The following is a 27,713-nucleotide window of genomic DNA, read 5'->3' as shown; positions in this document are numbered from 1 at the left end:
TTATTTTGATTTTTGGATTTCCAACTAGTTGTGAGAAGCAACAAAAAGACAATGTTCAAAAAAGTGTTAACCCTTACCATCTAAACGATTTTTCATTTCAGAAAACATTTATAAAACAACCAACCCGAGCTTATTATTTCTAAAGGTAAAAATATAAACCAAATATTGAATGGTTAAAGATTAAAGAGTACGATGTTTAAGAGATTAGTATAAAATGTGTTCAACTTTATAAACAATTAAATGGAGATTCCTTTTTAAAGTAAACAACAACAAAATAAAAGGCTAAACCATCAACATATGAGTACATTTTTTAATTTACAATGTTTAAATATTTTGTTTGAAACAAGTGTTTCGCAACTGACACATTAGTAAGATAATACTTTACCTATTAGTACAATAAGTTCTATTCCGAAAAAATCTTTAAAAAAAATGTGTTTGACCTCTAACTCGTTCTAATGTACAAATATCTCAGTAGTTAGCCTAGCTTCTTTGTTTTAAAATCTAATTAACACGAAACAATTCAAATTCAATATATTTTTTTCGTTGTTTACTGTAAGTGAAACTATGGGTTTCCTACAGCAACTATTCAATAGTATAAACTTTAAATTTGACATGATCCTAATAAACAAAGAACCACCAACGAGAAATGTAATATTCTGACAAAAGTTGGAACGTGACGGTTTCAAATTTCATGGCAGCAAACAAGCTTTTGTAATTGGAAATATGAGGATGACGAGAGAACTTTCATTGTTAACTTTATTGCTAACTTCTTTCAATTAATGTGTCAAAGAAGACGTTACATATTAAATTCCCCAACCGTGTCTGGCATGATATGAGGTGGTCTTTTTCCCTCAGTCGGTTGCTTTCGAGTTTTTATACGATATTGGGAAAGAGAAATCAAGATATTGTTGAAATTGAGTAATTCTAAAGGATTTTATTGCAAGTTTTTCCTGATTGCTAATGCAGTAACATATATAATAATGAGTTATATTAAACAACTGTGCAGTTATCACAAGTAAAAGTTTTTACTAAAACAATTTGTGTATATTGTATACTATATTAATTATATATATATATATATATATATCAAAGGTGTCTTTTAAAGTACCTATTTTATATTAATTTTGTTTCAAAAGCAGCAAATAGTATTGTATCGGTGAATTTTAACGTATTGCAAAGTTTTGCTTTGAAAATATCTTAAAGTTTTCACAATTAAATGAAAAAAATAGCACCATAAGCATTTTAAAGAGAGTGTAATGTGTAAACAATATTTTATTTAATCAAAAAGCGTTCACTTCTCCAAATCTTTAGGTGTCTAGTTAGCTCCAAAAAATCCCAAAGCTAAGGGCACCAACAAATATATGAAAAGGATTTAAGTCTCAACTATTGTATAACCCTTTAGCCTAACACATTTAAGTAATATTTAACCTTGACAAAGGTTTTTTATGAATACCAACGACAGAACGTCTATTTTATCCAACAAAGAACAATTTCGAAAAGTCCCCATCAAACTACAGTCATAACATCTTAAAACACATTCAACCACGAAAATGCATGCGATATTCATTCCCTATCCCAATCCAAACCAGATAGCTTTGTAGTGAATGGTTCGCAGGCAGTTTGGCGCCAAAGATGGGGTGGCTAGCGTTATTGGCGGGAGAGGTTTGGGGTGGTCTAAATACGTCAGGACGCCTCCAGAACGCTCAGTGTGTCGCGAGTTTTCGTGCGTGATACTGTGACTTCCTGCGACATCTTAAACCACCCCTGGCAAAGTATGGACTGATAAGTTTTCATTATATGTTTAAAATACTTTTAATATAAATAGTACGCAAACTGTATCTGGATAGCTTTTACCTACGACCGTTTTTAAACTATCCTTTTAAGTTCTTAGAATTGAAAAGATTCAATTTACAGTTTTCTTTACCTGAGAAAATTATTAAAATTGTTTTGTTTCAAAAATAAACTTATCAGCTGTTAAGGCCAATGTAATTTATTATAAAATGAGTGAATGGGTGGGAAAACAAGTTGTTGCTTCAAATTCAGAGGCAGTTAGAGGATATAAACGAAAACTACCTGTTTTAGATGTTGTGAGTAGTGATTTTTAGCAAATTAAAAACTGTCGTAGGTAAAACAGTGTACGCAACTGACGTGATAACCCTTAAAGACATCCGTAGAATTCTTAAAGGGATTCACCAAGGCTCGTACCCTAAATTTTTTACTCGTGTCTTAACCGAAACTACTATATTAGGTTAGGTCAAGTAATGGATTACACAAAAATTAAACTTGTTGCGATACAATTTGTTTACTATTTTTAAAATATATTTTACTAGCAATGAAACATACGATTAAGATTACTATTGAATTAGACATTTGAAGTAGAGATTCTAAATTAACCAAGTTAAATGTGTATGGTTATTTTTATGAATTCATAATATTTTAATTCAGGTTTTTTTAATGAAAGAACACTATAGGCTTATAATTTACTACAGGTGTCATGAAGATTGGGGTTCTCTGTAAAAAAAAAAACAACCTAATACAATCGTTTAGGGTTCAAACGAAGCCCTTTTAGGATTCACTCTTTCGTGTAATTGAAAATGGTTTGGAACTTACGTCATCGTGGAACCTGAACAAGACAAATACATTTGTGTTATATTTGGAATTGATCATAACACACAAACTTGGGACTTGTATTAATTAAATTGTAGACAAACATCAAAAGTTAAGAACAGTATTTTTGTTTACAGTTAGATGTAAACAAATACTGTAAATACAGGGTAGCTGATTTGCATAAAAACAAGTATAATTATACAAAAACATTTCGAATAACAGGAGGCAAACCATAGTAAAAAAAAACTGAAAATGTTATAGTTTACAAATTCATTACTCTGAATTCGCAACAACACTTTAAAAACACAAAACGCTACACCAGTATGTAGGTATTCAAATATAAGCCACAGAACTTATAACAATTTGACAAAATCACTTAGTTTAATTAAGTGAATGAAAATTCAATTAATGAAATTGAAAAGTTAATGTAAATGAATGTGAAATTATGTTCATTATAATATGCATAAGGTTGGAAATTTTAACGTACATGCTATATGAAAACACACGTTATATTTAATACAAATGTATGTATAATACATATTTTCTTTATATCGATTTATTTACCGTGAAGATTCCGATAATAGTTATTTATATTATTGATAAAAAGTGCATTACATACATTAAACAAGTATAAAATTAAGTTATAAGTATGAAATGAATAATTAGACAATAAATAATCATTTTAGTAATATAATACAATTTACAGATGAGAAGGAAATGGGAAAAAAATGGTGGATCGTTATTAAGACAAAGACAACACACATTTTATATTGTTTACATTGTTCTTAAATAACTTCTAGCAACAATGAAATCTGACTTCAATGCAAATTTATTATTTGAGCGAATCAAATTTGTCTCGCTTGGGTAATATTTATTTAATTCATCCTATGATTAATTTCTCCAACTGATTTAACTTTAAGCGTTCTAACAAGTTATATAAATATGTGTATAGATATATTAAATAATTACTGTCTTTGCGATCTAGATGGATTATTAGAGTAAGTATCTAATAATATATTTATGTGCAATCTAACAAACTAAAAAACATGGGTTGGTTGCATGAGGATCCTTTGAAAACAAATGAAAATAATTATCTGTAAAGGTAATTTTAACACGCTCACCAAAACATTTTTAAGAATATATTATTCTAAAAATGTTAAACATACAATACATAAAATAATTAACTGTTGAAACAATATGCAATTTAATCTAGTATAACAAGAGTTTGAATGCAATGTTAGTTCCCTTTGCTACAATGTAAACACATAAACATAACCAATGGTCAAAGACAATGTGTTATGACGAGTAATATACATAGATAATTATATAACGTACAGTGTTTCACAATGTTAGTTTGAATTGTACATGTTATGCAAAGCAAAGTTGTACAGCAAACACAAATGTAATTATGTTGTCAACATTGAGGGTGTATGAAGATACAATTATTATAACACATGTTCAATGCTTTTAATGGTTACAAAATAATTAATCATGGTAGAAGGAAAATACATTGGTGTGCTATTCCTATCATATGCTGACGTCACTCAGATTGCAAACATGATTTTACCATTTAGAAAAATTATAAAATCAATAACAATCAAATCAAAACAAATATATACTTTTTGGCAATACATCAGCTGATTTTTTGGTTGCAATCTGGGTGACGTAAGCAAATGATGGGAATAGCACACCTATGTATTTTTCCTTCCGCCATGATAATTAATAGTATTTGTGTTGGTCTACTTGATTTAAAGCTATTACATCTGTATAAGACTTATTGTGTAATATATACTTTGTTGATAACGTATCCAGCAAACCAAAGGGTAAAACGGTATAGTAGAAGAGTTAAAATGCACCAAAAAAAGTACCCAATGACGGTACCCCCGCCACTGGAGGTACCCACTGTTACTTTGGGTGACGTAGCTCAGGGATAAATCCAAGCACTCGCTTACAAAACCCACCTTTATTACAACCAAAACCAAAAAAAGGACATAAAGATGAGTAACAAACGAAAATATTAAGCTAGAAATGTATCAATCATTTAGTTAGAAACTAGAACACCAATTTTGAAAACACTTAACAATGTGTTACCTAGACCCAAGGCCAACCTTGGGCTCCAGCTCCCCCAACAGGACCCTGTCCTCCGGTCCACCACACTATACACAACACTGCCCCCCCAAGTGCACTCACCTATCTAAAACCACCGCCTTTAGTAGGTCATCACAACATGTTATTGTTTAGCAACCCTACCAGCCTACTCACACAACATTACCAAACACTTCCTATTCACAATATTTGACCCTTTCCATAACACAGGTACAGGAGTATGAATCTACAACACCGCTTGGTCCCCTATCGTCGTGTATACGTTTCTTATTAGATTTTACACAGATATTTGACGTGATGAGAAGGTTTAAGTTTTATTGAAGTATTGACTTGTTGAAAATAATGACAATAGCTGCACTTTTTCATGACATAAGGTGTTGGTACATCTATAAAGAATAGACTAATTTCAGCTAATTTCCCAAAAATCCATACGAACTCACTTTTTTATTATAAACAGCAAAAAATGGTGCCAAATAGCTGAAAAAATACTATGCTTGGTGTACATCTCCTTGTAAATCAAAAATGATAACTCACTGTGATATTTCAACGTCGGATGTATGACATTATACCTTCATAACCAAGGGTGCATTATTAAAATGTATAACAACACAATATGATTTAACACATATATTTCTTCTAATAACAATTTTCTAATTTTGTTAAAGTTTGATCTCAACCATTTCCCTTAATAAAAAAAAAATTGTTTGAGCACTTTAGGTGAAAAACGAAACATCGTAATTTAGCCTGACATTACAGAAAGTGCTACGTCCAATATTATTACTCTCACCACACCCTTATGCCACTTTTAAACTGCAGAGTATTATATTACTGGGTTTCAATACATTAAAATATATTCTGAATCTTTTGAAAACCTCCATCTATGCGTAAAACATTTAACTAAGCCATTGACTAAAACTTTACTATAAAAGACTTGTTAAGTTAATTTAAGAGTTTTGTGAATCTGTGGTCTGGTTTCTCCTAATAAATTAAATTATTAGCCCGGTTAACATTTAACATTTGTTTTTTAATTATAAGGTTTGTTTTCTTGAATGATAGTCACTGATTCTATTCCAAACAAGATTGTCTCTAGATCCAGATGCCATTTGTCAAAGGGAATAAATGACGCTATTTAACATAAGATCGACTTTAGACAGTCAAAACACTCCGATTAGTATCATTCCTTTATGTGACTCAATTTCAATGGTGTGTGGACTCAAATAAATAAAATGTAAATATGGTAAGGACCAAAGGATGGTATTAAACATTCATTCTTTTTCATGTACTAATCATATAGTAGTTTTGTTATCTTTTGAAAAAAAAAAATTGAGAAAACATTTGAAAGCTACGTACACATCCTCTACCTGAATTTCATGAAAGTTACAGAAAATATTCAGATCGGAAATATAAAAATATTGAACTTGAACATAGTTTTATTTCTACTTTCTTAGTTGGGAAATTCTATACCTTCATTAAGTGTTTTTTTCTTTTTATGTAAACAGGTTTCCGTAACGAATATGATATGAATACGATACAATATATGAACCAATATATACAATATATGTATATTGTATATTATATGTATTGTGTATGTACTAGTATTGTATGTATTATATGTTGTATATGTATATTGTATATATACAATATACAACATATGATATGATACGAATATGGTATGATAATATTTTTTTTAATTTCATTTATACACTTATTCGTTACTTTATACAAGTATAAATAATGTGCAAGAATGTAACTCACGTGAACCTATACGTTATATCAATATTGAGCTAAATTCGAATGTGGGAAGCAATAAATTGTACTTTACCTGGTTAACTTCGTGAGTCCATATTACACGATAACTTCGCAATATACACCTGTGCTCATATGAGGGCATAACGGTTTTAGTGTATCATGTTCAAATTTTGCTTACGTTATGAAACAAAGTGTAGATTGTGAAAGTTACCCTATTGATAGCTTTAAGTTCCCAATTTTACAATCAACATTATCAATCATTTTCATAATCACAAACAACTTCGAGTGGGAAGTTAATTATATTTATATTCAATATAAGAATATCATTTTTAAATTACAATATACAACGAAAATCATTGTTAATCCAAATGAAGAGTACTTATCCTAAAGTGATTTTGAATATCGTTTGAGGAGCTCGTCAATAATTTGAAAAAGATTTTTTATTAACTAAAATATCTACACATTTAGTGATTAGTGTCGATATTTATGTTACTGAGTGAGTGACTAATGGAATAGAAGAAACTCATCAGAAGTGAGGGAAGCTAGTGTAACTAGAGAAAGTGTCAAAAGAGAAGTTCCTAATCGATCTTCTTCATCTTAAACTTTCAACTTGCCTTGCCTTCTTGACATGTATTTATTACTACAGTTACTGACTTAGATTTTTATTTCACAGAACTGCAAAACTATTTTCAGAATTTTCTGAGCTTTGTACGTGTTTAACTTTAATTACTCTCCTTATGTACCGAAAATTCATTTAACCAATCATGTCCACAATGACACTTGAAATTATTAAAGTACCTACTTAAAACAAAGGAAGAACAAACCTGCATTGATTTTACATATTTTATGGTTAAATGGTCAAACAGACAGGTAATCTCTTTTTTGTAAGTTAGCCTTAATACTGGAGCCTAAAATTTACTTAATGTAAGCTATAGTTACAAAAGTACTCGAAAGTACTTCCTTCTTAATATTTAGCTAGAACTTAACAGGCTAGAACTTAGTTTAACAAATTTCTAGAGCCACTTTTCTTTCCAAAGTAAATATGTTGTTAAATTTATTGTTATAGCAGTGCATCATTTCAACATATTGGCCCATATTTAGCACTTATTGTTTTAATTTGAATGTGTTTGGTAGGTAGTTTTATTTTCTTAATCCCTTAAAATAACGATATAAACTAATGAAAAATAATCAGTTAAAAAATTTAAACAGGGGTGTTTTGTTTTAAGAAAAACAATTAGGTGGCCTAATTTAAAATGTGGTACCGATGGTACCGGAATCGAGAACAGAGAATCGATTTTAGTTAGGAACCGGGACTGGTACCGACATTGAAAAAGAGGTACCCACCTATCACTAGTTTTTCCTACCTATTTTTGATGAAACAATTTAAAATGCATTTATTTATAAGTTAAATAGTTTCTCCACATTAAGGAAACGGGTTTAATTACTACAAATTAATTTTAGATAGTTGATTTACAAATGGGAAACGTGAAAACAAAATAAACTAAAAATTATAGAGGACAAAAAGTATAACCCAGAACACAAAGTAACGGAATCCACTAAGGGAGGGTAATAACATTTTAGCCATTCTAGACTTTGTCGACATGTTTCATTCTTCTTTACTGCGAAGTCTCGCCCAAAGATACAGTGATTCCGGCTACACCTTTTTCATTGGTATCAGTTACTAAATAACTAAATTTTATAACAAAATATACTAAATATTTCATTTTATTTTATTTAATCTTCGTCTTTTGATAAAAATCTCTATATGACTAAGTTGATTTCGGAGGATAAAAATGAAACGATACACACAACAGAACAACTTATTTGGGTTTTAGGCCTCCCATTTATCCATTAAATGTTGATATTTTTTATACTTATATAATAGAGGTAATGTAAATCAACATAAAATGTTTTGGCGCTTAAATAAATTCACATCTACACTAAACAATTTTACAAAATGAAAGAAATATTAACACGGTTCAAAATAATTCAGAAATGTTTCGTTTTGTTGTATTATCAGATTAAAAACAAATTCAGGCTAGGAATTTTTAATTTATATAATAATCAATATACCAAGATGAATTAATTGTTATTTTTTTCCTTCATGTTTTCTTAGTTGACTACATTTTTTCTGAATTATAGCTAGAGAATTTCAAAGGAATTCACTCTACAAAGTAAAAGTAAGACAATCCAAATAAAAGTTTACCAAATTAAATGCACTCACATACTCGTAACCGTATCAAATTTTATAGTATTTCCATGAAATAATTGGTTAGTAAGTTTTGCACGAAGCTCTTTAAGAATAGAAAATGTTGTAAGAAAAACATCTAGAAAGAACTTTTAAATTAAAGTACTGATCGGTTTCTGAATCTTAAGAAGACAATTTTAATTTTTTTCAAAGTTAAAATTTATTATAGTAAACTGTAACCTAATTTATAGTGATTAAAGCATTATCTCTACATTTAACCGGTCTCAAAATAATGTTTAGAGATTAAAAGTTTACCTACATTTTTAGCCCATTTTAAGACTATATATATTATCAATTATCGCAAATGTATGTTTAAAGATGGCATAGCATTCGTATAATTTTTTATAGGTCTAAAGAAATATTTTAGCTGATGTTATAAAGAAATTCCCCCTTTGTAAGCCTTAAAATATTTCAGTTACAAATTATTAACTGTTTAATCTCATGGTTATTGTTTGGAAACTGAATTACAAAACGGGTCAAGAAACAGTTACAGTGTTGGAGGTCAAAAGTAACACCAGCTACGGAATCCACTAAGGGGTCGCAATAACGTTTCGCCCATTCTGGGCTTCTATTTCAACTCGTTTCATTGTTCTGCCCATGAAAATCCTGAAGTAGCGATCAAGAGAGTGCTTCTGAATTTCTGGAAATATTGTATACAAGGAAAATTAGAAGAAAAGCCTTCTTTTTACAAATAAACTTGATAAAAACCAGTATTTTGTAATTAGGTTTTGGTTCAAGTTATATTTGTATCAAGTAGGATAATAAGTTTTATAATAATAGTATAGTAAGTTACTAAGCTATAAGATAATAATATTCATATAATCCTTAAATAACCCTGCTTGTATAAAGAGTGACTAAATATAAGAACTATGATTTAGTTGTCTTGCTCTATTTACTTTGCAGGTGCCAAATTTTATTTCATGTTTTTTTTTTCATATAGGGTTGTTTAATTTATTACGTAAGATGTGTGTTGTGCTATACATGACTTCCTTTATTGTCTAAGTTTTGTAAATAATTACTCTCTGGCATTAGATACCAAAATACGTTTCAAAGAATTGTTTCACAATAACAAAACCTTTTTAAATAGTTTTAAAAGGCTTAGAATTTTATAATGAAAATGATGTATTTGTTACATATTTAACAGTATAAATTTTATTACTCTAAAGAACATGTTGTATTGTATGATAATAACAGTTGACAATGTTTTTACAATAATGTATTAAAATTACTTTTACGAAGTAGCCTAATAGGTAAAATTACCATATTTTATGAATAATACGTATCTTAATAAGTTTTTATAATAACAATTAGAGACGAGGACTGTGAGGCTATCTGAACAATGGTTATAGCAGTCAGCTGCGAAATATGTCTAATTTTGTTCCAGCAGCATGGAGAATGCAACGTCTGCCTTTCTCATTTTATTAAAAGAAGTTCTTGCAAGACACTTTCGTCCCATTCATATAGTTACACTCCCTAATATTGCAAAAAGACAAATATATTTAATTGAATTTGGGAAAATTAATTAAATTTAAAAACTATCGATTGAACAATCGTACTAATATAAGAAATGTAACTTATTAAACTTTTACTTACACCGCTTCTGCCAAACTTTTTTGATTTATTGTCTTATAGCCATGCTTTTTCTTTTAAATAGTAAACCTTACCAATCTTTCCTGGAAAATGATATCTTATTTACATATCTCATTAATATAGGATATGTCTATTGATTTGTAAATGTTATGTTTTGATTATTGATGAATGATAATTACAATGACATTTACATAGAATGATATATGAGGTATAACATATTTTTTAAGCTTAGTTCCCTTAAGACAGAGTTTTAAACCAAACTACAAGATGGAGTCTCTTTAAATTTTTTCCTCCTGATAAAACTAAATAAATATTTTAAAATTTGTATTAAAGCTTATGTTAGGGATTCCCCTAACATAAAAACTAATTTTACAAAATGTGGCCAAAAACATTTTACAAAATGTTAATTTTACAAAATGTTTACTCGGACAAAATGTGGCCAAAACTAAAAGTTTACAGAGTTAGGGAAGTATGTTGAAGATCAATAATTTAAATAAATAAAATTTTTCAAAGTGCAAATTTTAAGAACTTGATATAATTTTTAACGTAAAATCTGAGTATTTTTTTATCAATTTCATTTAAAGGTTAAAGTTGAAAACTATGTAGAGTGTAAATCTGCAAGGAAAAGAATTGTTTTTACTTATTCATTTCCAGAAATAAACTATCTAAAAATATTTCTAAACAAAGTTTACTGCATATGAAGGATAGTAAATGTAGCGCTGCGTGTAAGTGTTCAGTAGAAAGAATCGTACATCACTGAAGTAGTCTCATATTTCTTTAGATCTGCTGGGACAACTACCTTAGTGTTTCTGACACTATATTTTTATGTTAAAAGAAAATGTATATCTAAAGTGTTATACTTTGGATGGACAAATTCAGTGAAAGATATATTAAAACCATATACTAAAAACTTGTTTTTCATTTAGAAAATCGTTTTTGCCAATATTATTAGGTTAGGTACGAGCACTTTTGAAAGGTTTAAGACACCAAACAGATTCCAAATAGTTATTATAGAATAATAGTTTTTATATAAATTGTTTTCATGACTACATATTTATTTTTGTATGTACACTAAAAAATATAACTAAAAATGTTGCTACATCTCCTACTGGCAACTTCATATAAAATATTACAATGTTAAGTTTTTTTACTGCAAGTCGTGCTTTTACTATCATTGTTATTTATAACTACTTCATTTTAAGTGAACGTTGTAATATTTTATTACTGTAATACATTCCCTGCATGCTAAACGAATAATTATTTTCTACATCGATTTTAGATAGGTAACTTAAATGATGAGACTTAAAATATATGTACATAACAAATATAATACCTACTTCGTTAAAATTACAGAAATATTAAAGTTTAATATTCTAAATACATTAGGATGAGTAGTGGTAGTGAATTTACGACTTAAGAGAAAGTCTTGAAAGGTTTTTCGTCCTAAATAATTAAATAAGAAATACAGTAATGGTTAAAGTTCATGAAAACATAAACTCATTACGTTTTCAGACAGAAAATACACTATGAGCTATGTTTGTTTAGCTCAATATTTTGTAACTTTAATTAAAAAAGAAGTTATGTTTCTACTGAAGATTAAGGCAACTCAACATTGTACAAAGATATTATTTTGTTTGTATTTAATCATTAAGTAGAAGTTAGATATTTTAATTTAAGGTTTGTTATTCATTCTAAGATCCAATAATTTTTCATTGGTTTTTTTACAGTTTATCTTCTACAAATATTTATTTCTAGGGCAAAGATTATTGTTTTTACAACCTTTTTAAATAATTGAATCTCTCACTTTTATTTTTTACTTTTAAATGATTTTATTTGAAGTAAAAGACTAATAGTTTAGGAGATACTCAGTGGAAGGGTGAAAAACAAGCAAAGAAAGTGTCAAGACTGAAGATTATGATCGATCTTCATCATTCAAAAGCTTATCAACTTGTCTAACCCTCTAGCCGTTTATTTATTACTTTAATCACTGAGATTTCTAAAGAAAAAATCGGTTTTCAGACGTTTCTCGATACAAAACACGTTTCACAAATAGTCTATAATATTTCATAAGCAAATCACGTGATCGGTTATAAATAGAAACACTGGTGAATAAGATTCTAATTAAGCTAAATAAACTGGCACTAAACAAATCTGAAAAATGAGTTAGCCTAATTCAATGTGAAATCTTTACCTCTAATTTAAACTTCATTTTACATATGTCTTGTATTGTTTTTTAGAGCACGATTTGTACCTAGATGATGTATAATGTTACATATGTCTTCACTTGTCAATCATGATTCAATCACTTATCTATTTACAAACTAATAACATAAATCCTCTTTAAGGGCTTAAAAAATAGGCACGCAACACAATATAAATTGAATTTTTACTCTAAAGCTATTCCGTTAAAAACATATAATTTCAAAAGTGTGTATTTCAAAAGAAATAACATCTTACGATTATTCATAGCGAAAACAGAAAGTATGTATTTTTAAATAAGCCTAAGCTATATTGTTTATGTATAACATACTTTTTGCCAAGTCATACGTGATTTGGTCATAAATATATTGCAACGGTTGATTAAATAAGGAAATTTAAAATAAACCAAAATTAGAAGTAATTTTTGATAAAGTTGGTTTTTTATAAGGGGGATATTACCAATGACACGCTGGTCGTTCAGTTCTCCAAAACAAAAGCTGAAAAGGAATCCTCTCCTCGGGCTGTTTTCAATTTCAGCCTTTGCCGCTTCTAGCAAAAAAACGATAATGACCTTTTTACTAAAACCATAGGGAAGTTTTAATGTTTCAAATAATTCTATAACCATGTTCCCTCTTAGTATCATAACTTCATCTTTTAAGAAAAAAATACATGTTTCATGGAATAGTCTCAAAACACGTGCATTGCCACAAAAAGTAAAAAAGTAAATGAAAACATAATTTATGTCACAGTTTTTGTGATGTGTCTGGTGATGTGTCATCATAGCTGGCGAAAGGCCTCATGAAATTAAAAATTCTGAAAATATTGGTGAAGTTTTTATTTCAAATTTATATGTCACAGTAATTGGCATATTTCATATTAAATAATATAATTTGAAGGTATTTCACATCCAAAGTTTAGTTATCAAAACAGATCCGTATTCTTAAGTTAAAATTTCAAACTATTTCCTTGGGACTAATGCAAATGGGTTGCATTTGCATATAAATAGATGCTTATTCTTCCCGTCGGAAGTACATTTAGTGATTTTGTGTTTAACACAAACTAGCTACAAAATAAATTATTAAACTAAATAAATAGTTTAAGATTCTATTTAGTGTATAGATTATAAATATTTTTGATTGAGTTAAATGCTACCTACTGCGCTAAATTTTACTTGAATGATTTATCAACCTCTACAAATCTTTTCTCTAATTGTAAAATGTATTCCTGTAAACTAGCCTTAAACCATTGGTAACAAGGCTGAATGGTCCAATTAATGAAGTTAGTATTAGTATTAAAAATATTTTATGTGGTTAAAATATGTTTTACAAATTGATAAACCACAAACTATAGACATTTTGTTATTTGCAATAAAACCTGAACTTCATGAATAATTATGTATTATTTTTACTGAAATGTCATTATTTTGAAGCACGCTTGAGGGTAGAAAGAGCACAAAGCTTTTTCCTCATAAGTTTTAATATTGTAATTACCGTCAAAATCATATTACAATTTTCTGATGCTTGGAATATTAGTCCTACTATTCTGTTTTAGTACTATCGTCATAATACTTTCTAAATCATTGTCACTGCTCTTATCTTGTTTATGTGTCTCAACTGTATGTATTTTACCATATAAAATTCTTGACTTGTCCTATTGCATTATCTATTTATTGTTTAAAGGAAGAAGTATATATTGTCTATTGTCTATAATAAATACCTATTAAGAAGTTCTATAAATATGTGTATTTTATATATGAAAATGTGTGGAGTTCTGTTGGCTCCAAACTAAAAGTTGCAAAAAATAATTTGTATAGTTAAATAACTTACGTCATCAATCCATAAATTGCTGTGGAGTACGCGTTTCAACCATCAGGTCATCCTCAGCTCCACTGTCACTAGGTTGAATCTGTTTCTATGTTGCTTTGTAGCAACAGCGTCGATATATTAAATAAATAGTCCAAACACATTTTACATTATCACACATACACGACACAAATGTTTCGTATGTGTCGTGTATGTGTGATAAATGTAAAATGTGTTTGGACTATTTATTTAATATATCGACGCTGTTGCTACAAAGCAACATAGAAACAGATTCAACCTAGTGACAGTGGAGCTGAGGATAACCTGATGGTTGAAACGCGTACTCCACAGCAATTTATGGATTGATGACGTAAGTTATTTAATTATTTGATAACTGAATCCGTTGTGCTACAATCTCAACATTAATAATTTGTATGTGGCAGAATTTCGGTTTGAGTATTTTTTCATGGAATTACAGGGTGGTACAAACCACCCCTTCATAAAAGAGATATTATGATTAAATATAAAATTCGGGATGGTCCCTGTGGTTAGCTATGAAATTAACCTAACGTGCGTATAATACATATTTAACGTACAACATTCCGCCAATTTAAGGAGTGCAGAGTAACTGATTTTCAAAACCTATAGAGTAATTAATTTACAAGCTATCAAATAACGCTGTTCACCTAAAACAGACTGACTATTAGGCTTAAGTATCACAATTATGAGGGTACGCTACAGTGATCACCAAGTAATACTATTTACTGATTAAAAAATTTATACTGTATTTTTGGTATATAATCTTTTAACATTTCTTTTATGTTTGTTTATAGATCTTATCATTAGAATGCAGCTAACAGGGATGGTGGTCTACATTGCTCTTTTTCTGATCGTTGCAGTCACGGCAAACAACGTCGGTAAGTTTATCTTAGCGGTTTTTTTTTTATAACGAAATAAAACCACATAACATTATAACGTGTTATTTATTGATGAGGGACAGCTTATTTAAATACTTGAACCGAAATTTTCGCCGGTAGGTTTTGCTTCATACACCGAATTCTCAAAAAGGCCCAAAAATAAAATGCAAGGCAAACCAAAAACTGAAATAATTAGAGAAATTACCGAAAAATCACTTTAGGTACGAGTTATGAAAGGTAACGTTCATCGAGGCGCAAAAATACTTAGATACATATTGATATACCTCGGTATAGTAAAAACTATTACATTGCTATAGCGAACACCAAGCAAATGAAATGTTTTTTTTTTGTATTCAGAAACATAATATTAGTATAAAGGTAGTACATCAATAAAACTATATAAAACATAAATACAATACATATTATAATATTAAGTATTTTTAGCACATCAGTATTTTGATTAGGTTATAACAAATAAAATGAAATGTATACAATTGAATCGATCTCTTTGGTGAACAATTTTTATGGTAGCGAGTTAATTAAAATAAATTATTTATTGTAATTATTTTCACAAACCTTCATGCCACAAAACAAAGTTTGTATATAAGTGTGCATTTTAACTATTTGTAACTAACTATGTGCATAATCCAATACAACTGCTAATGCACTTTATTATGAATATTAAAATTATATGCCAATGAAAATGATAAAATACTTTGTAAACTAAGATTTAAAAATTGGTATAGACCTTTGTTTTGCGTTATGGACTTAATTTAAGCTAATCCTTTTTAAATCAAATTATCATAAGTATTTAATTTTTATCTACTGAATGTCTTTACTGTTTACTAAACATTTTTTATCAACCCTTAAAATAATATTTAATTATCATTTTACTTCTGCTTAGTATTGCGTAACTATCTTTTACTCATTGCTACTAATACTTTTAATATATTAATTAAAATTTAACCAGAAATCTCAGTAAAAAAATGTATGTAAATACTTATGGTTTAATTTATTGAATTATATTTACAAGACAATACTTAAATTCAACAATTTACTAAAATAAAGGAAACTAATTTTCCATGAAATAGGTATTATTAATTCCCTCAGGCCATTAACACTCGTATACAGGGTGACCCGTAACTCTCTAGACACTTGTATAGCGTTATTCCTTAGGTCAAGACAAACACATTTCACCATAGGAACATGGGTCTGTGGTGTCTAGTTTACCGACTGTCGGCATTTATGTTTTTTTTACAAAAACAATAATAACTCCTAAACGGTTTCAGATACAGCTATGATATTTTGCATAAATTTTAACTTAATAAGACCTATTATCGTTAGAACTTATACAAAAAAATCATTAATCGTTTCAAAATGGCGGCCATTTAAAATATTTGATGCCAAATTTCACGAAACCCGTTAACTTAAAAAAAAATTGCAAGATACAAAAAAGTTTGTAAATTTTATGTAATTTTCAATAATACCTTATTTGTTAAGATTGGATAAATAATAACATGGAGAAACGTGTAGTTTTAGTAATGTATGACCACTTTTCTCCATTTTTAAAACAATGCTAAACAACATTTTTTTGTAAAGTTCTCTGTAAAGTGTCTTGACCTAAGCAATAACGCTAAAAGAGTTACGGGACACCCTGTATATCGTCTACATCTACTCTTTAATGATATTTTTGAAGTCTACATCAATAAATCTTTCAAAACGTCGTGTACACAGTAGTGTTTAAAAAGTATTTCAAATTCTCTACAAACGACTTGAAGCTTGTTTTCACTGGTATATTAACGAGTTCGAACATGTAAAACCCGGAACCTATCTCACCTGTCTATCTGCCTGTCACTAACACTGGCAACGTGTTTTGCTAGCGTTTTTCCCGAGAGAACGGATGCATCGTTTGGCAAAAGTTATCTTTGAACCCATCCAACCATTGGTTGGCTAAGCTTGCTTTTGTGGTAAAAACTTTTAAGTAAACTTACCCGATAACTCTTTTTAGTGGCTTCATACGAATAAAGTCTTTTAATTTTTTGCCTTATAATATAGGCTATATAAAATATGTTACTTAATTTTTTGGAAAATATGGATTCTTCTACTAATATCGGGAGACACAGTTAAGAGTAGAAAGAATAATTGGGCTAGTCATATTATTGCTGATTAATCAATTAGCTCCATGTAACTGATATGTGGTTTGTGTAATTGGTAATCAGTACATAAAGGCTTACAGGTAATATCTTAGGCTTATATTACAAATCAATAATATTAATTAATTGTACAAGCAGACCTCTATTGTAAACATTATTGTTTGATTTGCTTGCATTGTGACTATTAGCATGCTTTCAAGTAGGCAGAGTATTTTCCTTAAACAGGAGAATCGCGACTTACTTTTCCTTTTTAATCCCAGAGGACCAGAAGTAGTATAGCTCTTAGTAGTATAGGTCGTAATATTTTAATGTTGTTAGAATGAAAATATATTGATAGTATATTGGATATTAGAATGTCCTTTCACACTTGTAAGAAATTGCTATCTTTTATTTGCTTAGATTGTGAACTTAAAAATTGTACACCGTTTTCAGGTTACTTTTGGCATATCACTGACATTCACTGGGACCCAAAATATGACACCAAAGAAAACAGTAAGTAAATCATCACGACTTGATTGGTTGCTAGACCTTATAAAGTACTTTATTTCCTTATTATATATTCTTTATCCCATATGCGTGATTTTTTGTACAATTTGTTTAAATAGGAGTGTTTATCATTTGGCACAACAATTTATCCACAGTTTTCTATGTTAATGTAACAATCATATGTTAACCACGTTCAATATTATGACTCGTTATAAAGATAGAAAACAAAATTAATATTGTTACCTTGAATTAATAAATAAACAAAAAATTGTTTGCATTGTAAGCCTACCTTTATAATAATGGTATTCCTCACAAGTAAAAAGAAAACTGGTTAACAGTTCGGCATCATGTATAAATAAGAATGATCATAAGCGTTGTAAATTGAACATCTATTCAAGATCACTATATTGTGCTACTCCAATTACCCTAATGTCAATCTTCATTTGGCATCACTACTAGAAACTTAAATAGGAAGACATTTTCGCTACTGAAGTAAACATTGGCTTCATGTTACAGATTGTATACGTGGCGGGAGGGAAGTGCCTGTGGGGAGATACGGGGACCACAACTGTGATGCACCATGGTCCTTGGTGGAGTCAGCTGTTCATACGGTGAACTCCGCACTAGGAGACGATGTGGAGTTTATACTATGGACTGGGTAAGAGAATAGTAGTATTAAAGTATAGAGCAAGTAGTCAATGAGCGGTGTATTTATGACATTCCTAAATAATAAAATAAGTTAGTGCCTACACACCCCGAAAATAAAATTAGTACAATTAGTTAGTCAATATTTTATTGCGATGCATTTTTGTTGTAGCCTCTACGAAGTACCTCACTAAATAGCATACTGCAAAAGTTTATTACGAAATGGGAGGAATCTGTAGTTAGGTGCAAGTCGTTGTAGTTAGGTAGAAGTACAAGGTCACTGGTTTGCATCCTGCCTATTACCAAGTGATTGCATTATGTACTTGAATAGTCAATGGTTATGTCTCACGAACCTCTAAGCTTAGCATTAATGTGTAAAACGTTTTCGGACCAGAGGGCAACCAGCACTTCATTTAAGTATTAGAGCCTCCTAGAATTTGAAGAAAAACATAAAATAAAAAGAAACAAAATACTAAATGCAGCCTTTAAATAAAAAACATTAATAATACCCTGGATTTCCCAAATTACAGTAAGTAAACAGCAAAAGAAAATGTAATGAGATATAATATGCTGCAGCCCGTATTTGTTTTCTAATAAATGACATTTGTTTGGTTATATTGCCCATTTGTGCATTGTATTCCTTGTTTTTAATCATGTGAAATCAATTGGAAATACAGCACAACTTTTGGCCCAAGTCATTATCAATATCATTATGAAATGAGGACGCCAAGTGTAAGATTTGGCCAGATATTTAAAATAATTAATACATAATAAATTTCAATGTTTTTGAAAGATCCTTTTAGTTATTATAATGTAGCCGTGTTAAAGCATTATGTATTGTTTGAGAACATACACTTTTTTCGTCAATAGTGTAACTATTTTCAGTGACGGCCTAACCTCTAACCGAGGTCTAGACAAGATGGCGGCGCTGACCAACCTGACTAACCTCCTAAGTCATAAGTTCACTTCCCACTTCGTGTTCCCTGTACTGGGCCATGACGACCCTGAAGCTAACAACACTTCTACCCAAGAACCTTACCAGGAGTTGGCAAGTCTTTGGCAGCATTGGCTCCCGGAGGAGGCTTTGGTTACCTTCAAAACTGGTAAATATATAAGAAAGATCGTAGGCTACTTTAGCCTTTTTAGTAAACAAAAATCAGCTGATGACCAGTTTTACTTATTTGGGAGTTCAAAACTATTATTTATGGTTCTCCATGCTTTTCCCATCTATGAACTTTTACAACAAAAAATTGGTTGCTATTAGCATTGACTTTATATTAATTACTTAACTTAACTAGCTTGGACACCGATTCAAGGTAGCTGTCAGTGTCATTGGTACTCGACTTAACCAAATTCTCCTTAGGTTCTGTCTTCGGTTTTGAGAGATTTTTGTTTTCTTTAGATGATATTGCAAAGCCTGAAACAATTTCCATCACTATTCAAATTGTTTATGGTCAAAATAAGATAACTTAATCTATGTTAATCTAAGTATATTACATATAATTAAAACTACTCAAAATGTTAAACATATATTTTTAAAACATCCGTAGAAATAACACACTGTTCAGCCTTATTATTTCCACTTTATTGATGTTTATTTTATACGATTGTACTATTCATTTTAATTTTTTCTCATGGGTCTTTGTAAAAAGACAACATCTTACCTAATTGGTGGAACCATTCTTATGATTTTCATTAATCATGATTTCTGTTATGACATTTTTTAAATAATGATTTGTAAAATTTTTCCATCCTCTATCGGGGCTATTGGATTTTTTTTTATTTTGAAGATGCAGACTTATCTTGTTAGTTTAGTGGCATTACGCTTGACTACTGTACTCCAAAACTTATTTTATAGTTTTTTTTTTAAATAGTCAACGTAACTTATAATACAGTTTAAAATATAATAATACTATTTTATGTCTGATAAGGTCCAATTAAAGAAAATAGTTAAATGTATTCAAGCTGAAACGTTGGACTATTTCCTGGATACTAATGTAAATTTGTTGAATTTGCATATAAATAGATGTTTCCCTTTGCGTCTGATGTACATTTAGTGGAGGGTCGACTTTATTCTATTTTCAATATGTTTTCAGGAGGTTACTACTCCATAGAAAGAAAACAGAGGAAGCTGCGTATAGTTGCTCTCAACACTAACCTCTGCACGGACTCTGTTGAAGGCGTGGATCCCTCAGGCCAGTGGGCATGGTTGGAGGACCTCCTCTCCAAGTCCAGGAAGAAGAATGAAACGGTGAATTTATATAAATTTATGAAATAATTATCATATAATGTACAGATTCTATTTTTAGTGCTCAATTCTAGAGATACGTAGCTAAAAATCAGCATCCACAAAATTTGTTCTTTGGCCTTTTTTCTCCGTCTTCTTTTGTCTTCATCTACATCAAATTACGTTTTAGTTTTGTTTCCCTCGATCTTCCCCTACTTCTCCTCTTCCACCTAATTCTCGTCCATCTTCTTGTTCTATTATTTCCTCAATCGATGATTTATTTATTGAAAAATGTTTTGTTGAACTAAGTCAGCTGTTTTAATAGTAAGCTTATTGTTATATGCATGAGTCGAATACTGTGACTTTTTATGTGTTCCAAATCATGGTATACCACACTATAAACAGTATATTGTAGTTTAAATTAGTTTGATTAAAATTCCTAAAAAAAAGATTCAGATTATGTTTTTGCAATGAGAGAACATTTAAAATTGTATTTTACTATAGAGAAGTACCCTACTTCTCAGTGATTTTACTATGTTTTTTTTTATAGGTACTAAAAACTCCGTTGTATAGAAAAAACTGTAAGAAAAAGTTTCATACAAAATAATAAATTGATTACTCTATAACTTAAAGTTAAAATACCTGTGACTAAAATGCAGGCAAAAAACTTTAGTCAGTGAATAATGGTAATCCACCAATCTTCAATAGAGAAAGTAAGTACGTAACGTCCGATCCATTGAAAAGTCTCTTTTATTCCGTGGCTAAATCGTCTGAATGAAACCGACCGAAAGCCGATACCAAACGACCAAATATATCGCCCCATTTACAGACCGATATCAATGAAAAAGGAGCATTTGTCCAGCGCTCCAATATTGGGTAGCAATATACTTTAAGAAAGCTAATCTATTTGTAGTCGTATTTTACTTTGGGATAAAATCGGAAATTGCTTGTAAATCTAGTTGGTTAAGAGTTGGTTTGTGTTTTCAATTCAATTGTGAGTAACTACGTGTTAGTTAAATACGTTTAAATTTACCCATCTATGGAGGAATCAAGAGGTTGTATGTATAATGCTGAAGATGAGTGTTTTTGTAATTCAAAACTCTACCTATATGTTCTTGATTGTTGGGCCTCTAACAAATAATACAAAGTAAAGACAAATGCTTCTCAACTCATTATGTTTCTTCTCTTCTCCTCTTCCAAGCCGTATTTGCATTATATTCTCTGATTTATTAAAATTAGCAATTATAAGTTTAACACAATGGACATTTTAAAATCCATCAATATAAAAGGACATATTAAAATAAAAAAATGTATTTCACACTAGACAAAAATCTTTTAGGCTTTGGTGTATTGATTAGTTATGGTTTTGTTGTCCTGTATGTCCTGTTTGTCCACCTTTATATTTGAAAGCCTAATCATCAAATAGCGTAAACAGACCGTGCTTTAGAAGAAGCAGTATTTCAGATATTATAATATTATGTATAGTATATGACAGTTAAAAAACTACTCGTTTTTAAGAACGACCAAATAACCTTTTTTGTTTTTGTTCACGTCAGTGGAATTTTTTCAGAGAATCAGCGAGTGTTATTATAACGCTTTTTGGGAACGTCATCCAAACCCGAAGGTTTATATGTTTATATTGTGGAATTCCCGGGAATCGAACCCGTATTTCCCGCACCGAAGTCCGAAATGCTAACCACAAGGCTCACACAACCAAATATTCTTGACACTAAGCAAACACATTAAATCAAGGTTTTATCAATTTAGATGTAAGAACATTGAATACACTTTCAATGAAATCTCCTTCTTTTTGCATGTATCCAAGGGTAATTATTTGTATATACATATTTTAATTTCCTTCTTTATTTACACAGCTGGAAAAAAAAGGAATATTATTTAAATTCACTTTAGAATACTTGGCACGAAAGCAGCTGAAGGGAGCCTCTCGGGATGAAGATGATGACGTCATTGTTTCTTGCGACTCACATGATCAAATTCGTCTGTTTCTTTCTTTGCTAGCTTGTGATATACAGCCATTGGTGTTCGTGGCGTAGTGGATGGACTACTCGGCTGATGACAAGAGGTATAGATCGAATCCTATCGGTGAAACTTAACTTTTTGTCAAAGATTTCACTTAGAATGCAATTTCTTCTTAAATGATCATATCTTCTTTAGTTAGAATTTGAGGCATTTAAATTTTATTTCATGAACTGAATTTAACCTTAATTTTTTTTAATCATCAGCAAATTCGGATAGTTAGGTTATGACAGTAACTGCCGGTGTGATGACGTCTTTGTTTAATCTTGCTTCATCCCAAGAGGTTCCCTTCAGCCGCTCCGTACTTAGCACTCAGATAGTGCATGCATCTTCTCTTACCCACCCCTTTTGGTTTTCCAGGTGTACTTGGTTGGCCACATAGGTCCAGGTGTTGATGAAAGGGTAGGAGGGCTTCCCAGACCTCACATGTCCGTTCAACATAGTGATAAATATCTGTCACTTGTACGACGATATTCGGACATTATCACTGGGCAGTTCTTCGGACACTTGCATTCGGACACGTTCAGAATCGTGTACAGCGATGAAGGTGAGATTCTTATGGTCATGACCTTAAAAAAGTACAATATTGATTTACTTGACCAAAATCGTTGTGATGGGGACTCCACCTAGGTGCGTATTGGAACCTAAATATGAGTGAAGAATGAGAATAGAAAGGTTTGAGATCTGTGTAGCTTTGTTACTGACTATTTTAGCTATTTTAGTGATTTTTACATTCATACGAATGATTTTAAAAAGGGTTTCCCCCTGCTGCCTTAAACAGCTCATCAATGAATGAAAATGACATATCCTCACTTGGCTTACATAATACATAATGTACATTTAATTTTTTGGATTAAATTAATAAGCAAATAACATATAATATATATAAGACAAATGGTTTTACTAAAAGTGGAAGTACAAAGAAATATAATTTATTATACATACTTAGATATTTAAAATATATTTAAAAAATAATAACACGCTATTACCTACGATAAATGGATGTGCTTGAGAAGGACGAGATAGTAGATGGATAGTAATTGTAATAGGTAAAGCCGAGATAAAGCGACTTATATGGAATAGTTATGGAAATTAATCTTTAATATTACCCCATTTAGGGGTTAGAATGAGTTTCACTAGGGATGTGATAGAGAGAAGAAATGCAGTTAAGTTCTCGAGGAGGAGGACCTAACGGAGATTATAGGGCTTCTTGTTTGTGACTGGACTGAGAAAAATATATTAAAGCTGGAGACGAGAGAGACCATTACGTTTTTCAAATTCAATTTTCCATTTTCAAATTATCGATGGTAAATAAGTTATTAAATTGTCCTTTTACAGGCGTTCCAGTTTCTCGAATATTCTTCGCCCCCTCCTTGACTCCTAGGAGGTCTTCTTCAGGATACAATAATCCCGGAGTCAGGAAGTACAAGATAGAAATAGACACCGGACAGGTAACGTTAATTAAAGTTTTTGTAGTATTCATCATAAACAAAAACCAGTGACAAACCAAAGGAAAATATGTATAGCTAAACTGAACAATGGTTTTGTACAGCGAAATAGTCTAGAGGTAGAGTGCTGGACTTCGGTCCCTGGGGTTCCGGGTTCAAATCCCAGCAAATCACCAATGGATTTTATCTAAGTGATAAATCCGCCTAGCTTGAAGTAATGTAAAAAACAATTCCCGGCACATGAGCATCCTAGGACAAAATAAAATTTGGTTTGTAGAGGTATAGCTTGTATAACATATGTTTGAACTTATTTAGAATCGGAACTGAAATATGGAAATGGAATAATGCTGAGGCATGTCTAAGTGGAGTCTACCATAATTTGTTGGTCTATTTGACTGTTACAAAAAGACAAAGAATTTAAGACAAGTAAAAAATTACCAATACTACAACCCACTTTACTAAAGAGCAAGCAATAATTGTGTCCATAAAATGTATCTCTATATATTATAAAATATTGGTTTTCTTTTCCGAGTATGTTCGGCTCTTCTACCAGACCAATTTTCATAATTTTGGTGTAAAATTAAAGGTATGGAAGTTAAAATTCGCCATCAGGCATGATCGTTTATTTTTATCTGTTCTGTTACTCGATAAGACGTATTTTTTTATTTGTTTAATAGTTCTTACTTAAATTAAATATGTGTTTCGCTAGTTCTAACTACATTTTCCTGTATATTTTGATCCAATAAGCTTCAGTGAAATAGCAGCTTTCATTTAAGCTATTGATTATTGAGATTGGACGTAACTGAAGTGCGCTGTTAAATGAAGAATCAACAATAATTATAATTATTTTAGGACTTATCTCCCATCAATTGTACGTAACTTGGTTTATTTAATTTGTATGCCTTGGTATTTATATACTCCTAGAAATAAAGGCTTTCATTTTAAATATGGATAGTTTGAGTCGGTTAAGTTCAAGATACTGTATTACCCAATCAAAACACACATTTCAACGCTGTAAAACAGCACTGTGTCCCCTAATATTACATTAAAATAATCGGTCATCAATTTCAAAGTGTACTATCCACAATATCTAAAAAGTATACTATTCATTTTAAATATTTTCATTTGTTTTTACATTGTTGTCAAATGATTAAGCTAAGAAAGAAATCGTAAGCAAAATAGTTTGTAGGTTATACATAAACGAAAACAACTGAAAATTCCAGCTTGAACCTTCATTGAAAGTTTAACTAAGTGTTCATATTTTGTTATCTTTGTGGTCCAGGTACTTGACTACTCCCAGTATTTCCTGGACCTGACAGAAGCTAATCAGTTACACGTCCAGAGAACATCTTCAGCTGATGACGAAGAGGAAACGGAAATCGAAGGACCTGAGTGGACTGTCCTCTACAATTTGACCGATTATTACGGACTGAGGCAAAGTTCTGCTTTGCAGTTACATGAGCTAGCTGAAGCTTTTAACACCCCCGATGGTCTTCCATTGTTCGTTAGGTAAGTCATATAGAAACATATCTACATTCTAAACATTCTAAAAGATAAATTCCCCCTCCCTATTAGTTTTATAGTAGTGCAAAATGTAAAGACAGGGTTTTGTAAAGCGTTTTGAATAATATATCCAGGCTTTGTTCAAATTCAAAGTATATTGGACAAACCTCATATTTGTTTCAAATTGGAAAATAATTAATCATCAAACATAGTTGTCAAACTGGTTTAGCAAAAAAGTGGTAATTCTTTGTTTATTTTCTTAAACTTATAGCATTTCTGAGATAAAACTTCTTCGGTTCTGAATATATGTGTATTTAGTATTACAAACTATAAACTAATTAAGATTGAATTATAAGTATTGGTAAAAATTAAAGCACGAATTCATCAATTTTTCCATCATTTTACTCTCAGAGAAAAATTCGATAAAACTACATCATAGACAAAACACTACTTAAAAACGTTTCCGTACGTCGTTATGTTTGAAGAATGTATTGTGTGTGTTTACCTGCATTTATAATTATTTTCATTTTATCTTTATTTTACCCATAAATACACATTATACTGTTGCAATAGATCTAGCAAAATAATTGCATCACCCCCTTTAAATAGAACAAATCCCCTAACAAAACTCTGCAAAACCTTTCCAAGTAGGGATATTTTATGTAACAATAAATCCTTAATACATGTTGTAATGTTTTGGCGATTTTCACAAACCCCTTCTTTGTTATCAGGGACATAGGGACCAAGTCTAAAATTATAGCTTATACGTGGTAGTGTTTGTAACTGACCTTATCTTCAATTCCATGCTTCGCCGCACATTCAATACAAGCCGGTTTTGTTAAATCCCTCTTACATTCCCTTTGTTACTGTAAATGCTTGTTTTATCCACTTTTTTCAAATATTTGGATTTACTCTTTACAATGGGATTTAGTGGGATTTGCAAGTTAGAGAAGTTTTTAATATTTTTTTGTTTCGTGATATTATTTTTATGGATTTTCCTATACGTACTATTAAATAAAATTATAAAGTAAATATTGTATTTTAAGTTTCTTATGGATTTAAAAACTAGTGGTTCACCATCATTTTTTAGTTATAATCATTCTAATTCATAACTACAGATTTAAAAAGTATTTGCAATTGATTTGATTTAATATTTTTTATGTTTCGGTGACAAATAGGTAGACTTTATTGCAAAACATTTAGAGGACAGGCAGGTGTTTTTTATTTATTTATAAAAATTCTTAGCTAAAAAACTAATATTTTCTAATTAAAAACTTTAGAGTTTTCAAAATTTTACCATTATTAAATTTAACTTTTCCAACCCAAGACATTTTAGAAAAGGTGGATATGTTAAGAGCAGATAAATCCATCAAGACAAATTTCTCTTTTACCTATCGCTTATCCAACACTTGTATTTTCCGAGCAATATCGGTTCTGAGGGGGGCTATAGGGGCTACATCCCCCCATTGGGCCCTGAATGTATAAATGTAAACATACAATTTGTTATACAAACATAATGAAGGTTTTTGGGAATAGTTATAGACCTTAAAACTGCTTTATGAAGTCACTAAACGGCTTTAAAAATAGCAGATTTTTCCAGGGGAGGCCGACCCTACCTCCCTACTGGTGTGGAACGCCCCGGTAGCTAACTCCCCTTTACAAGGCCCTAGAACCGCTACAGTATCCAAGTCCAAGTGTAGACGATCCATTTTCATCCACGATCTATTTTATTCCATTTTTTATAGGTACTTGCAGGCCAACTCCGTGTACAGATCCACTGGTCCCACTGCCACTCATACTGCCCATTCCCACTACTGTGCTCTGACTCGCCTAGAGTACTCCGAGTACCAAAATTGTCTATCCACGGCCGCCGCCCCACTGGCAGCCACTACCAGCGCCCCCACAGTCCCCAATAGCCCAGCTGCCACAGTGGCCCCCACCATGTTAATGTTATTTACCACCCTCACCCCCCTAGTCTACAGGTGACGTCACCACA

The 27,713-nt window shown here is 30.7% G+C and overlaps 1 protein-coding gene across 1 annotated transcript; it reads left to right on the top strand.

Moving 5' to 3' along the window:
• The first annotated feature begins 1,720 nt into the window (after nt 1-1,720).
• On the top strand, nt 1,721-27,713 carry LOC128983461 (acid sphingomyelinase-like phosphodiesterase 3b). Its single transcript, XM_054402758.1, has 10 exons — nt 1,721-1,772; nt 15,135-15,218; nt 17,804-17,863; nt 18,374-18,515; nt 19,388-19,605; nt 20,599-20,753; nt 23,127-23,313; nt 24,105-24,217; nt 25,497-25,723; nt 27,463-27,713. The coding sequence occupies exons 2-10, from the start codon at nt 15,149-15,151 to the stop codon at nt 27,701-27,703; spliced, it is 1,413 nt and encodes a 470-aa protein (XP_054258733.1). The 5' UTR covers nt 1,721-1,772; nt 15,135-15,148; the 3' UTR covers nt 27,704-27,713.

Source organism: Macrosteles quadrilineatus, unplaced genomic scaffold, assembly GCF_028750875.1.
Source record: "Macrosteles quadrilineatus isolate MER2022 unplaced genomic scaffold, UCM_ALF_1.0 Scaffold_1__1_contigs__length_201487025, whole genome shotgun sequence".
Lineage (NCBI taxonomy): Eukaryota > Metazoa > Arthropoda > Insecta > Hemiptera > Cicadellidae > Macrosteles > Macrosteles quadrilineatus.
The sequence above is the reverse complement of the archived record's forward strand: the minus strand, read 5'-3'. Positions and strand labels throughout refer to the sequence as shown.